Genomic DNA, 14,776 nt, shown 5'->3' with positions numbered 1-14,776 from the left:
CGTGTCATAAGCTTTAGCCTGTAAATATGTTAATACTAATAAATGATGTAAACCATCAAGTTCTCTGAGGGAGTTGATTTGCATCGGAAGCAACATACTTTGTAGTCTGTATAATGGCGCCGATACACAACGTGCAGAGTCAACTGCTTCTGGCTCTGTTCTCAGTGTAATACAGGCACTGCATAGCTGATAAGCGGGTTGCAGGGTGTCAGCACCCTTTCAATCTGTGGATAGGCAATTCTGCAGAAATTCCATGCCCGCATTCATTTAGCAAAAGCCCGTGTTTTTTCTGCATTAGCTCGCAATCCATGCAGAATATTTCTTCAGAATTTTGCAGGATTCCTCAGTATACTTCCTCAGTACACTATGAATGTGGGCACATAATGTTACTAACATTCAAAGTCTGCGTCAATTCCACACAAAGCACTTTCCACAGACATTCAAGCCCATTGACTTCAATAGGACAAGACCTATATTTTTGGACAAAGCTGAATTTCCACAGGGGTTCAAATGGGACAGCGGAATCCCATTGAAGTGAATCAGCAATTCATTTCTGCGGAATTTACTAAAGAATTTTCATGCGGAATTCCGCACAGAAATTCTGCTGTGTGAACATACCCTAAGGCTGTATTGAGACATTGTAAAATTACTTGAAAAATATGACTGTAAAATAGAAAGAAAAAGCGGATGTATTTTTTAAATAATAATGTGCTCTATGAAAGTCAATGGAAACGCAGCCATTATTCCAATTTTAGGACATGTAAATCCATGTGTGAATTGATGTGTGGTCTTATTTAGCTGCCAAGTACTTACAGCTGGTCCAGGTCCTCCAGGGCGGCCTCTCTCTCCAGCTTGTCCTCTTGGCCCCTAAAAAAAATAGGAAGGATTAAATAATAACAATTATTTCCATTACAAATAATAATAATAGCAACAATAACTGAATTATAATTACCCATGTTATATAGTCAGTGAATTACAGTGAAAGTTCATGATTCATGTAAATCTAGTATGTGATAAACTCATCATGCAATTTATATATACAAAACCATAATGAAACCATTTACTGCATGTTAGCTGATAAATATATGTAAATGTAAGGAGCTTTTCATTTACTCTAGAATTAGTTAACTACCTCCCAATAAATTGCTGCAAAATTGTTTAGTAAGAATCTCACATAATAAAAGAGGCTACAAGATACTGTAACCTATGTTACATTCTAAATAAAATGTGCATTTTTTTAAGAAATCAGTTAAACTTTGCTAAGGATAAACAAAATATTGTCTTCATGATGTCTTTTTTAGCTGCCTTTAACTAGAAGAAGAGTAATTACCACTGTGCCAGGCATTCCATTGTCACCAGGAGCACCAGGTTCTCCCTAGTAAGCAAAACAATGCAACATGAATCCAACAAAGAAAAAGCACAACATAAAATAATGATAATATAATAATAACAACAAAATAAAAGCAAGAATACATGTTTCCATACATAATTATAATATGTAAGAATAATTACCCTAAGACCAGGGGCTCCATTGTCTCCCTTTGCCCCATCCCTTCCATCTATACCCTGAGGAGAAGAGAAGTATTAATACAATAATTATATAGAAATATAACTTTTTTCAAAAACCTATTAATAAACTTTTATTTGTGCGTATGTTTATAACCAGTCTTCAGCTTTCAGACTTTGGCACAATTGTCAAATGAAGACAGATAGCATGAAAAACAATGCTTTAATAAGGTTGTCAACTTCTGATAATTATTTTCCTTTTAATAATCTCTTGATGATTAAACATCCAATGACTTGTTTCCGGGACTCCCCCCCCCCCCCCCCCTCCATCAGCTGTAATTAATGGGGGGACCAGGAAATGGCTCCAATACTCGGCACCGCCACTAAGAGATGTAAAGTATTACATATGCTAGTACACGTACATGTTAACAATGAACACTCAGCAGTGCCCCGCTCAAGTACTATGTCCCCTTTAAACAGCTGTTTGGTGGGACTGCTGGACTTGGACCCTCACCAATGTAATATTGATGGCCTGTCCTGTGAATTTATACTGGATTTATTTATAAAGATCTTATATTACACATAGTGAATATCAGTGGGATTGCATCACTTCTGTTCACATTTAGTGTACTGTAGATATGTAGTTTATTGTAATATACTACACATTCATCAATATCTGTCTGAATTTATTAACAGGTGGAAGCTACACCTATACCTATCATTAAATAGGTAAGGGTGCCCTGATCACAGATCTTTTTACAGCTGGATCCAGCATGTCACCCAGCCTGAGGTGAGTGAATGTTAGGGTCCCATCTGATATGAGGCCAACTCCGCGTGGTGGATGGGGGGACATGTTTTGATCAAAAAGTGTGCTAAGAGCCTCCATTTTGTTGACCAAGTGTGCTGCTGCCATTTTCTTTTTTTTACATGTTTTGTACTTGCCACAGCAGCATGCACCTGTGAATTGGGTTTAGGTGCTGGTTACCATTTAGTTTTTTTTTGTTCTTTCTGTGCAATTTGGGGGGAGTGGCTCCCTCTGTAGCCGTGCATCCCCTCCCCTATTTTCACGGGAGGTGGTTTTAGGTTGTTAGTGGATCCAGCATGTCACCCAGCCTGAGGTGAGTGAATGTTAGGGTCCTATCCGATATGAGGCCACCTCCGTGTGGTGGATGGGGGACACGTTTTGATCAAAAAGTGTGCTAAGAGCCTCCATTTGGTTGACCAAGTGTGCTGCTGCCATTTTCTTGTTTTTACATCTTTTTACAGTTTCTTGATGCGCCCTCCAGTTCCTAGGAGATTTTTTTATAGTTTGTCTGACAATTAAGGGAATCAGTCAGACAAAGTATAAGCCATATCTCAGAAGATAGGCAGACAGGCATATCAAGAAATTGTAAAAAGATGTTTGATCAGTGCACTCTAAGCTATGTAATGATACTCCTATTTTGGTTGAGTTGGCCAGGCCACAGGTTCTCTTTAATGTAGTGCATGTTTTATTTCTTTCCACACGCGTTTCCATTTGCTATTATATGATGGCAATTTTATTTGTACCACAAATAAGACTGGACATAGTAAAAGCTATATTGCAACAAATCTATTCCAGAATGCATAATTAAAAGAGTAGTCCCATGTAGAAAAATACATCCCCTAACCAAAGGATAAGTTCCTGATCACAGGGGGGGGTGGGGTCCGACATGCCCCATCCGTATAGATTTATGGTAGAGATGGAGATGTATTAGCACACCACTATGGGTCACTAGGAGGCTACGTTCTACCAGCCCTGCTTAGGCATTACTAGCAGGGTTGTACCAGCCTCTTATATTAACTGTATGGTAACTGTTCTGTGTTTCAGTGGAACTGCAAAACCAGTACCACCTGTGGCTGTGAACATGCAACCTTCATGTCATCCAACACTTTGCACAACCGCAGCACAGTCCTAGACCATGGAATGGACCCAACAGTCTAAGTCCTTTGTTTGAAAAGGAGTTCCATTTCTGTAATGACTGCTCAACTTTAAAGGGGTACTCCGGTGAAAAACTTTTTTTTTTTTTTTTATCATCTGGTGCCAGAAAGTTAAACAGATTTATAAATTACTTCTATTAAAATCTTAATCCTTCCTGTAATTATTAGCTGCTGAATACTACAGCGGAAATTCTTTTCTTTTTGAAACACAGAGCTGTCTGCTGACATTACGAGCACAGTGCTCTCTGCTGACATCTCTGTCCATTTTAGGAACTGTCCAGAACAGCATATGTTTGCTATGGGAATTTCCTTTTACTCTGGACAGTTCTTAAATTGGACAGAGATGTCAACAGAGAGCACTGTGCTCGTGATGTCAGCAGACAGCTATGTGTAGTATTCAGCAGCTAATAAGCACAGGAAGAATTAAGATTTTTTAATAGAAGTAATTCACAAATTAAGTTTCTGGCACCAGTTGATTTTAAAAAAAAAAAGTTTGTCACCGGAGTATCCCTTTAACTTGCAACAACAGTGATACAGCACTTCAATTGTAATAGAACCATCACATGGGTCAACATTATTTCTGCACAGATTAAATTGATCTTGAAGTATCTAGTACAAAACTTGGTTCTTTATTGTGTGCAGAAAAAATAATTGTTCTCTATTTCTTAGCTGGTCTTCCAAAAGGCCAGTAACTTTGTTAGTCCCTCTTTATTATGCCCATCTAGCTATGCAGTCACTTTCACTCTGTGGGTTTTATGGCTGCTATTTTTTCAATGTCTACTGTCTCTCTAGATATGGGCACCTGTCCACCCTAAATTAAACAGTATTTTATGTACCAGCTTCTAGGCGATTGGTGATGGCAACATGATAGTCTGAGTCCTGCTTGAGCAGCAATGTACTCTTCAGGTGTTTCCAGCTTACTCTGGAAGTCTCACAGCAGCTACTTAACCACTTGGTGCCAGCTACCTATACTCACCAAATTAAACTTTATCCCGCTATCAAAATCTATCTTTAGCTTACAACCCACAATAACCCTACTGACATTACTATGCCTTCCCAAATAGATTGGAATCTCTTGTGAGCAGGCTCTGTCAATTATAAAGGATATGTGTATTATTCTCATTATTTTTGTCTTTTAAAATAAATAGTAACAATAAATATTGCTATTTATTATATATTTTCTTTATGTGGTACATTGTATGCTAAATGTCAGTATGTACTTTGATCAAAAGATTAAATGGTAAAACAGGTTGTGTTGAAATACTTACTCTGTGGCCCTTCATACCATGGAATCCAGCCATACCAGGTGGTCCTCTGCCGCCCTAGATAAAGCAAAGATATGTTAAGGGCAACTTCTTTACAACATACTGTACATAATGTGTTTGAACAAGGTAACTTTTATTGACTACTTCTAGTATTCCTGATTCATTGTCATAGAATCTTGTTAAGTTAAACTTACAGGGAGACCAGCTACTCCACGTTCTCCGGGTCTTCCAGGTCTACCATTTTCTCCCTAAGTAAAGTAAGAAATGTACTGTTAGTTGCTATAAATGCTCATGTACATCCCACCTCACACAAGTACTAGAATTTAAAGCAGTGGATTTTAGGATTTTAAGAAAGGTTTATCCACCAGCAGATTGAAGGGTCTGGAAAGCTCCGGCTGGCCTCTTTACTGTTCACCTAGAACAGTATCTTACATTGACAGTGACCATTTCCAATTTTGAAACCCAGTCCTATTCTTTTGCACAAGACTGAGCTGCAGAGAGCTTAAAATACCAGGCACAGCTTCTACAAAATATATAAGGCTGTGCTCCATATAAAAAATCATATTGATAGGCCATTAATAGTAATGCCTCAAAAAACCTTTGTGGGTATTAAAACTTAATCTATGAGATTTACTTGGAAAGATTATACCTTACTTCTCATGCACACAAGCTTATTACAAACAGAGCCATAATATGGCATGTGTTTGTAAGGATACAGCAGAGAGCAGAGAATGGTTGCACCAGCACTAGACTAGACACTCATAGAAGCACTGAGGATTGCTCCCTGACACGATTTCTTGCCTTCCATAAGACACAATCGGAGGGTTCTGCTTCTTTAAGGCCTATTGGCTGTTATCCACTATGGTGCGGAGAGAAAGAGAGAGAGGAGAAAGCTCTTCTGCCCCAAAGCAAGCATCCCCTAGAGGAACAATAAGACTCAACAGGCTCTGCTCTAAAACCTCAGTGAGGCCTGTAACAAACGACGGTGACTTGAGTGGTGCAAAGTTTAGCAACTGGTTAAAGACTATGCCTCCTATTTAATTACTTCTATTAAAAAATCTTAATTCTTCCAGTACTTATAAGCTGCTGAATACTACAGAGGAAATTCTTTTCTTTTTGGAACACAGAGCTCTCTGCTGACACCAGGAGCACAGTGCCCTGTGCTGACATCTCTGTCCATTTTAGGAACTGTCCAGAGCAATACATGTTTTCTATGGGGATTTTCTCCTACTCTGGACAGTTCCTAAAATAGATAGAGATGTCAGCAGAGAGCACTGTGGTCATGATGTCAGCAGAGAGCTCTGTGTTCCAAAAAGAAAATAATTTCCTCTGTAGTATTCAGGAGCTAATAAGTACTGGAAGGATTAAGAATTTTTAATATAAGTAATTTACAAATCTGTTTAACTTTCTGGCACCAGTTGATAAAAAAAAAAGTTTTCCACTGGAGTACCCCTTTAAAACAAGTCAAAATGAGGCTCAGTAGTGTGTGTGGCCTCCACATGCCCTTATGACTTCCCTACAATGCCTGGGCATGCTCCTGATGAAGTGACAGAGGAATGTCCTCCCAGACCTGGACTAAAGCATCTGCCAACTCCTGAACAGTCTGTGGTGCAATGTGGCATTGGTGGATAGAGCGAGACATGATGTCCCAGATGTGCTCAATCGGATTCAGGTCTGGGGAATGGGTGGGCCAGTCCATAGCATTAATGCCTTCCTTTTGCAGAAACTGCTGACACACTCCAGCCACATGAGGTCTAGCATTGTCTTGAATTAGGAGGAACCCAGGGCCAACCGCATCAGCATATGGTCTCATAAGGGGTCTGCAGATCTCGTCTCGGTACCTTATGGCAGACAAGCTACCTCTGGCAATCCCATGGAGGGCTGTGCGACCTCACAAAGAAATGCCACCCCACACCATTACTGACCAACTGCCAAAACGGTCATGCTGGAGGATGTGGCAGGCAGCAGAATGTTCTCCACCGTGTCTCCAGACTCTGTCATGTCTGTCACATGTGCTCAGTATGAACCTGCTTTAATCTTTGAAGAGCACAGGGCACCAGTGGCGAATTTGCCAATCTTGGTGTTCTCTGGCAAATGCCAAACGTCCTGCACGGTGTTGGGCTGTAAGGACAACCCCCACCTGTGGACTTCGGGCCCTCATACCACCCTCATGGAGTCTGTTTCTGACCATTTGAGTGGACACATGCACACTTGTGGCCTGCTGGAGGTTGTTTTGCAGGGCTCTGGCAGTGCTCCTCCTCGCAGAGGTAGTGATCCTGCTGCTGGGTTGTTGCCCTTTTACGGCCTCCTCCACGTCTCCTCATGTACCAGTCTGTCTCCTGGTAGCACCTCAATTCTCTGGACACTACGTTGACAGACACAGCAAACCTTCTTGCCCCAGCTCGCATTGATGCGCCATCCTGGATGAGCTGCACTACCTGAGCCATTTGTGTTGGTTGTAGATGCCGTCTCATGCTACCACTAGAGTGAAAGCACTGCCAGCATTCAAAAGTGACAAAAACATCAGCCAGGAAGCATAGGAATTGAGAAGTGGCCTGTGGTCACCCCCTTCAGAACCACTGCTTTATTGGGGGTGTCTTGCTAATTGCTTATAACTTTCACCTGTTGTCTGTTCCATTTGCACTACAGCATGTGAAATTGATTGTCAATCAGTGTTGCTTCCTGAGTGGACAGTGTGATTTCACAGAAGTGGGATTGACTTGGAGTTAAATTGTGTTGTTTAAGTGTTCAATTAATTTTTTTTGAGCAGTGTAGCAAATTAACTATACCTAATGAGCATCAAGTAGTGAAGGGGACAAAAATGTGGCGCATGCAAATTGTGTATTACAGTATATGAAGACCATTTTACAAGTTACCATTTACATTGAGATTATAGAGAATATGCTTACATCTTTTCCTGGTGGACCAAGAGGTCCAACGGGTCCGGATTGTCCAGGAGGTCCCTATAAATAAAGAAAAATAGATGAATTAAAAAGTGCGGTTGTGATATGTAATTGAACTAAAACAATGTGTTTTGACTTGTCACATTGACCCATTGCTTGATGGAGCCTGGAGATTGGTGTGGTTGTGCGCTTCTCCAGCCCAGATCTCTGCTCACGTAGGAGATGGGCTCCGGGATAAGTCTATGAAGCCTGCCTCCTACAGCCACACTTTTCTCCCAGCTATATCTAAAGATTGGCAGGTGTCTCAGCATTATTGATTCAAATTTTTGACAAGTCTGTGAAATATGTCAAAAGTACTTTTTAAAATGAGATTAACACTTTAATAATGTACAGCTATGAGGTGGATAGTAATAGAAGTGTGACATAAAGCATCTCCATGGCCTAGATGAGACTGCAAGCTTTGCATTCTCTTTAGTTATAGGCTTGTATAATAAAAGCTTAGATTTGTAGTGTATAGTTCTATGTGGTATTTTGCTGAGGTGACTTTTTACCTCAAGGCAATGCCTTAAAAAAATAAATGAGGAGGGGGACAGGTGGGGCTGGACTGAATGGATACTTATGTAGCACTGAGTGCTCGGCTTCCTCTACCAGGCTGACAACAGACATGGTACAGGAACAAGAATAGTCAACATTGTGGCATCTCTGGATTATCAAATTCTTGACCCAATATCTCTACAAGTTTACCAGGTTCTGGATTCCCACATATTGGAATATACTAGAAGCATAGCAGGAAATGGACACACTGTTACTGGACTCCCTGAGACACCAGAAACTGGACAATGTATTACTGGAAGATTTGTATGGTATACAACATATTATGACAGAGTTTTCTCTTTATTGGATAGTAAATTGTTGTTTTGTGTCTATAGCAGCTCTCAGCAAAATGTGCAGTTTCTTGGTATTTATAAATGTAAATATCTGATTACTATTGGTAAAAGAAAAGCTAAATATGATTTCTTCCTACACATTTAAGTAATATTGTGACATAGTCCTAATATAATTTCTGATGTTCTGTAAAGCCATATTAGAAATATGTAGAAAGATGAGATGTAGAAAAAATATGTAGAAAGATGAGATGTAGGAAAAGATTTGCATCTATAGGTGGCACCTATTCTTTTAATAGACTTCAGCCAGGCTTCTAGTAGAAATGTTCAGTTCTTGCAATTGCATTTTATAAAGTATCGGTGCCATCTAGTGGCTTTACATAATATTACAACATACCCAACATGCATTTTCTTTCTGTAGAAAAATAGGTTGCATAGATATAACTGAGATGGGGTGATTTTTTTTTTTTTTTTGGAGGGGGAGTAAATTAACTCCGCAGTATAGTCTCCATTAGAATCTCATAACTCAAATGTTTTCAGCGTAGAATAGATATAGACAGATGGGGCGGCTGAAAATTTTAATTGAAAATTTAAATCTTAATTTTCTATCCATAGACCCAAACAAGGCTTGTTGTTTGCGTAATCATTTTTACATTATGTAATGAACCCTTTTATTTTACTATTGAATGTACAGTGCAACCAAAAAACATATTGCAATTTAGCTAAATTTGGAGAGTTTTGTTTTTACTGATTGCACTTTATAGTATACGATTAGAACGATACCTATTGTTACATAGCTTTTCTATTATTGTACTGCTTTTATAAAAAGTCAAACTTTTAAAATAAAATTTAGTATGTTTTAAATTGTTGTTTTCTGACCCCTATAACTTTATTTTTCAGTATAAGGGGGTATATGAGGACTCAACTGTAGTTTTTATCAGTGCCATTTTTGCACATTTATAGATACCTTTTTGATCACCTTTTATTACATTTTTTACTGGGATGTGATGTGACCAAAAGTCTGCCATTTAAGAGTTTAAAAAAAATGTTATTTATTTTTTACGCTGTTCATTGTACCGGATCATAATCATTATGTTTTAATAGTTAAGACATTTCCACATGTGGCAATACCAAATACTAAATATGTGTTTATTACTTATTTTTTATTTTATCTTTTTATTTTTCATTTACATTTTTAAGTCCCCTTAGGGGACTTTTACATGCAGTAGTCAGATTGCTTACACTAAATAATGCTATGCTATTGCATAGCATTGTTCAGTGTTATCGGTGATCTGCTGATAGAATCTAGCTCAGAAGGCTTTATCAGAAAATCGGAGCTGGGACCTCTATGGGACCATCGGCTGGCAAGAAAAAAGATCATATAGAGACAGAGAGAAAGAAAGAGACAGATAGACAGAAAGACAGAGCGACAGATGGAGAAAACTTGTTACTATTGTAACTGTGTCTATCTCTTGCCCAGAACAGATTATAATCCTCTAAATGTAGACACTAAATATACCTATTGAATTACATCTGCCACCTTTCTCTATAGTAACTACTTACGGGAGGGCCAGGCTGTCCAGATTCACCTGGAGGTCCTTGATAACCATGAGGTCCCTGTTGGCAGAAATAAGATGAAACAAAACCATATTTATCATTATGTCAAGTATGGCCAACATTGTTATAAATAGCAGCTATAGTCGTTAGTTCATCGTCATATACATTTATAATAATAGTTCATAGAAGAAAAGAAAATGAGGAGGCACTCACGTACAGATTCGTGGGGATCGGTTTTCTTTATTCTCGGTGCAGCATAATACAGCAAACGTGGGACGGCAGAGTGATGGAGTGCGGACCGTGACAATTGTTTCACGCCTCTCTGGGCGTTTCTTCAGCCCTGAAGAGACGCCCAGAGGGACGTGAAACAATTGTCACGGTCCGCACTCCATCGCTCTGCCGTCCCACGTTTGCTGTATTATGCTGCACTGAGAATAAAGAATACCGATCCCCACGAATCTGTACGTGAGTGCCTCCTCATTTTCTTTTCTTCTATGAACTGTTATTGTGCAATACTGGGAGGATTGAGCACCGCATTAGGAAGTGGATGGTTCGGGTGTCTGAACGCCGCACAGCCCTTTAACAGAGGTGCACGCCAGACTTGCCTGTACAAGCTATACACTTAACAGCAGTGCCAGTACTATTTCTACCTTCCGGATTATATACATTTATAACATTATTTTATTGGAACAAAAACAAACAGAAATTAGAAGGGCAATATTATATTAAAATGGCAAATATCCCCTACGAATAAGAGCCATTTTGTGACAGCAATTGTTGAATCACTGTAAGGCTAGGTTTCCACACAGGTTTTTCTCCAAAGCCCAAGTCAGAAGGAGAAGTATAAGTCATGCCTTTATGTCCCATTCCTTTTGAATACACTTTTGGCTTTGGCTCAAAAACTTCTTAGATTGTCTTTACACGGGGCATTTAAGGGGCAGTATCGCTGCTAATTACCATTATAATTTTATGAAATATAGGTCAAAACTGCACAATTTTACAGCTGTTTTCAGAAATTGTAGAAAATATTGTTCAATTGCGATATACACTGTCAAAGTGTGCAGTTTTTCAGCAAATTTCAGAAAATTGAGGTAAAATTAAGGCTGTAAGCGACAGTACTGCTAAATAAGTACCCTATGTGAACACAAACTCGTGGTCATACAGATTGATCATTTAGAAATAAGACATATACCTTTATGAATATATTAGGAATATAATCTATTAAAATATTAGTAAAAATGTAAATAAACGTACAGGTTGGCCGGCTGGTCCAGTAGGTCCTGGAGGTCCAGCAGGTCCAGGTGCACCCTAAAAAAACAGACAAAAAAGGCAAATTAGAACCTTCTGATTATTACTACTCTTACTAATTTAGGTCATATACTGACACTGCACTGCTATACATTTGCTACAGTGAATGTGTGGAGCTGGTTTTTATTTTCACGGCTTAAAGTATAGCAACTATTAGTCATTTACAATGACATTACTAATTCCTACATGATATTGACATTTTTTTTTAATCTTAACCAAGCTACAGGAAAGTATGTATTTATTTATTATTTAATTTATTTAACATAGGACTTACAATAGTAAGTATGGTCTATGCTTTGGTCTGAGAGCTGATGTTTTAGGAGTTGCTGGTTAAAGAGGAGTTTTAAAAAACAGAATATATCTGCTTTGAATCTGTGGAGTTGGAGTTACTGCGTACAGCATAAGATCATATTTGTGTGAGCTGTTACACTAGAAGATAGTAGGATTACTAATGGAATTTGAAACAACCTTTTCACTTTCTTTTTTCTCTACTCTGTCTCTATAGGGAGGGGTTCATTTGTCACAGGTGTATACGTTTTACACTGGGACTCAGGTCTGAGCTTGCTCTGGTCTGAGAGCTGATGTTTTAAGAGGTGCTGGTTAAAGAAGAGTTTTAAAAAACAGGAGTTTGAAAGCAGGTATTGGAGATCTCTGTAAGTGGTAAGTGATGGAGGTGCAGGACGGCCAGGCAGCTAGCTGGGTCACAGTTAGAAAGCGGGGTAGTGGGAAAAGTGTCAAGGAGGCCAATTCTGATATAGCACACCCAAATAAGTTTTCCCAGTTGGCAGATAAGGGGGATGTTAGTTCAGAGTTAGCTCAGTTAGCTCAGATGCTCCAGTAAAACATTGCCTCTGACAGCCATGGGGGTGTCTGCTCCAGTAAGGAGGGAGGGAGGAGTGCAGGGCAGGCCAGACAGGTACAGGTAGTGGGGGACTCTATTATTAGCGTGACAGGGTGATCTGTCACAAATACCAGGATCTCCGAACAGTGTGTTGTCTCCCTGGTGCTCGAGTTCAGCATATCGCCGATTGGGCTGACAGGTTACTAGGTGGGGCTTGAGATGACCCAGCTGTGATGGTACACATTGTCACCAATGACAAAGTAAGAGGTAGGTGTAGTGTGCTTGAAAATTATTTCAGGAAGTTAGGCAAAAAGCTTAAGGCAAAGACCTCCAAGGTAGTATTTTCTGAAATATTACCTGTACCACGGGCCACACCAGAAAGGCAGCAGGAGATCAGGGAAATAAATAAGTGGCTCAGAAGCTGGTGTAGGAAGGAAGGGTTTGGGTTCATAAAGAACTACAACATAGAGAGGGAATATAGTGTAGATAGAGGACTGATGATAGGTAATAAAACTGGAGGTGGACCAGAGGGAGGGGTTAGATCAGTCATAAGTGATCAGAGGAAAGAAAATAGGAAAGAAAACATGAAGTGCATGTATACTAATGCCAGAAGCCTCAATAATATGATGGAGGAGCTGGAACTATTAATGTTGGAGGAAGACTATGATATAGTGGGGATAAGTGAGACATGGCTGGATGCGAGCTATGACTGGGCGGTTAATGTACAGGGATAAATTCTCTTCAGTAATGACCGAACAAGTAAGAAAGGGGGAGGGGTTTGCTTATACGTAAACTCATTTCTGTGTGAGGCCATAGATGAGGAAAATGATCATGTGGAAACTCTGTGGGTGGAAATAAGGGGAGGGGATAAGAACAATAAATTTGTTATAAGACAACAAGTTTTACAGAAGCAGTGGAAAACCTACTTATAGGACAAAAAGATGGGCCAGCAAAGAAGGGGGACGTCAGTATTATGGGGAACTTTAATTATCCTGACATCGACTGGGAAGCTGAAACCTGTAGGTCCAGCAAGGGAAACAGATTTTTGGCAATATTAAAGGACAATTACCTGTCCCAACTAGTGCACTTCTGGACCTTATACTAACCAATAGGCTAGACAAAATATCCAAGGTAAAGGTAGGAGATCATCTTGGTAATAGTGACCACAACATAATAAGTTTGCATTTATCCTATAAGAGGATGTCTACTAGTGGGGCTACAAAAACATTAAACTTCAGGTAGGCCAAGTTTTAACAACTAAAAGAGGACCTCAGTGACATAGATTGGGACCGTGCCATCAGTAATAAAAGAACACAAGCTAAATGGGACACTTTTATGAACATCCTAAATTGATACAGTATTGTGAACAACATATACCCTATGGGGGTATACAAATAGAAGAAAACCAATGTGGCTAACCAAAACAGTTAAGGAAGAGCTAAACAATAAGAGGAAAGCGTTTAGACTACTAAAACAAGAAGTTAGTGGGAAAGCATTAAAGAATTATAAGCAGAAAAATAATATCTGTAAACAAGAAATAAAATTAGCAAAAATTGCAACAAGAGGATTGTCATAGAAAATAAAAATAACCTAAAAATATTCTTCACCTACATAAATAATAAGAAATTTAAAACTGAAAATATTGGCCCTTTAAGAAATAATATGGGTGTAATGGTGGAGGAGGATGAGGAAAAGACTAATCTACTAAATTACTTCTCCTCTACTGTATTTACAAAGGAAAATCCAATGTCGAATAACAAAGAAGGGAACAAAGTAAATTCTACAGCAAATCTAGACTTTTTAAACCAAGAAAAAGTGTAGTTTTAACATAAATACACACAAATCACCGGGCCCAGATGGCATCCATCCCAGGGTTTTGCAAGAATTAAGTACCATGCTAGACAGACCCTTATTTCTTGTATTTAAAGATTCTATAATGACAGGGATTGTTCCACAGGACAGATGCTTATCAAATGTGGTACCAATATTTAAAAACAAAGGTCTAAAAATATCCTGGAATCTATAGGTCTGTAAGTTTAACATCTGTTGTGGGTAAGATTTTTGAGGGATTTATGAGAGATGCTATTCTGGAATATCTTAATGAAAATAACCTTCTGACACAGCAACAACATGGGTTTATGAAGGATCTGTCCTGTCAGACTAATCTGATCAGCTTCTGTGAGGATGTCAGTTATACATTGGATCAGCTGTGGATTTTATATATCTGGACATTTCTAAGGCATTTGATACTGTGCCAGACAAAAGGTTAGTACATACAATGAGGATGCTAGGAATAGGGGAGGATATATGTAAATGTGTTAGCAACTGGCTCAGTGACAGGAAGCAGAGGGTGAGTATCAATGGAATTTACTCTGGTCTGGTGACAGTTACTGGTGGGATAATACAGGGGTCAGTGCTGGGTCCACTTCTTTTCAATATGATTATTTATGACCTTGCAGAGGGATTACAGAGTAGAATTTCTATATTTGCAGATGACACAAAACTGGGTAGGGTGATTAGCACAGAAGATGATAACATAATATTACAGAGGGA

General features: G+C 39.1%; 1 protein-coding gene across 2 annotated transcripts in view; it reads right to left on the bottom strand.

Moving 5' to 3' along the window:
• Window positions 1–14,776, bottom strand: part of COL3A1 (collagen type III alpha 1 chain) — a 110,499-nt gene that overhangs the window by 63,386 nt on the left and 32,337 nt on the right. Inside the window, exons 6-13 of one of the 2 annotated variants that reach the window (XM_056535003.1) lie at window positions 11,329–11,382; window positions 10,081–10,134; window positions 7,640–7,693; window positions 4,925–4,978; window positions 4,734–4,787; window positions 1,513–1,566; window positions 1,331–1,375; window positions 814–867 (exon numbers count right to left, since the gene is read on the bottom strand). In XM_056535003.1, the coding sequence (XP_056390978.1) occupies window positions 814–867; window positions 1,331–1,375; window positions 1,513–1,566; window positions 4,734–4,787; window positions 4,925–4,978; window positions 7,640–7,693; window positions 10,081–10,134; window positions 11,329–11,382 (423 nt within the window). Of the gene's footprint in view, window positions 1–813; window positions 868–1,330; window positions 1,376–1,512; window positions 1,567–4,733; window positions 4,788–4,924; window positions 4,979–6,571; window positions 6,645–7,639; window positions 7,694–10,080; window positions 10,135–11,328; window positions 11,383–14,776 lie in introns of those variants that run through there. The other variant, XM_056535004.1, reaches the window with a different exon arrangement.

The sequence above is a fragment of the Hyla sarda genome, chromosome 8 (genome assembly GCF_029499605.1).
Source record: "Hyla sarda isolate aHylSar1 chromosome 8, aHylSar1.hap1, whole genome shotgun sequence".
NCBI lineage: Eukaryota > Metazoa > Chordata > Amphibia > Anura > Hylidae > Hyla > Hyla sarda.
Note: the sequence above shows the minus strand (reverse complement) of the source record. Positions and strands in the feature narration are given on the sequence as shown.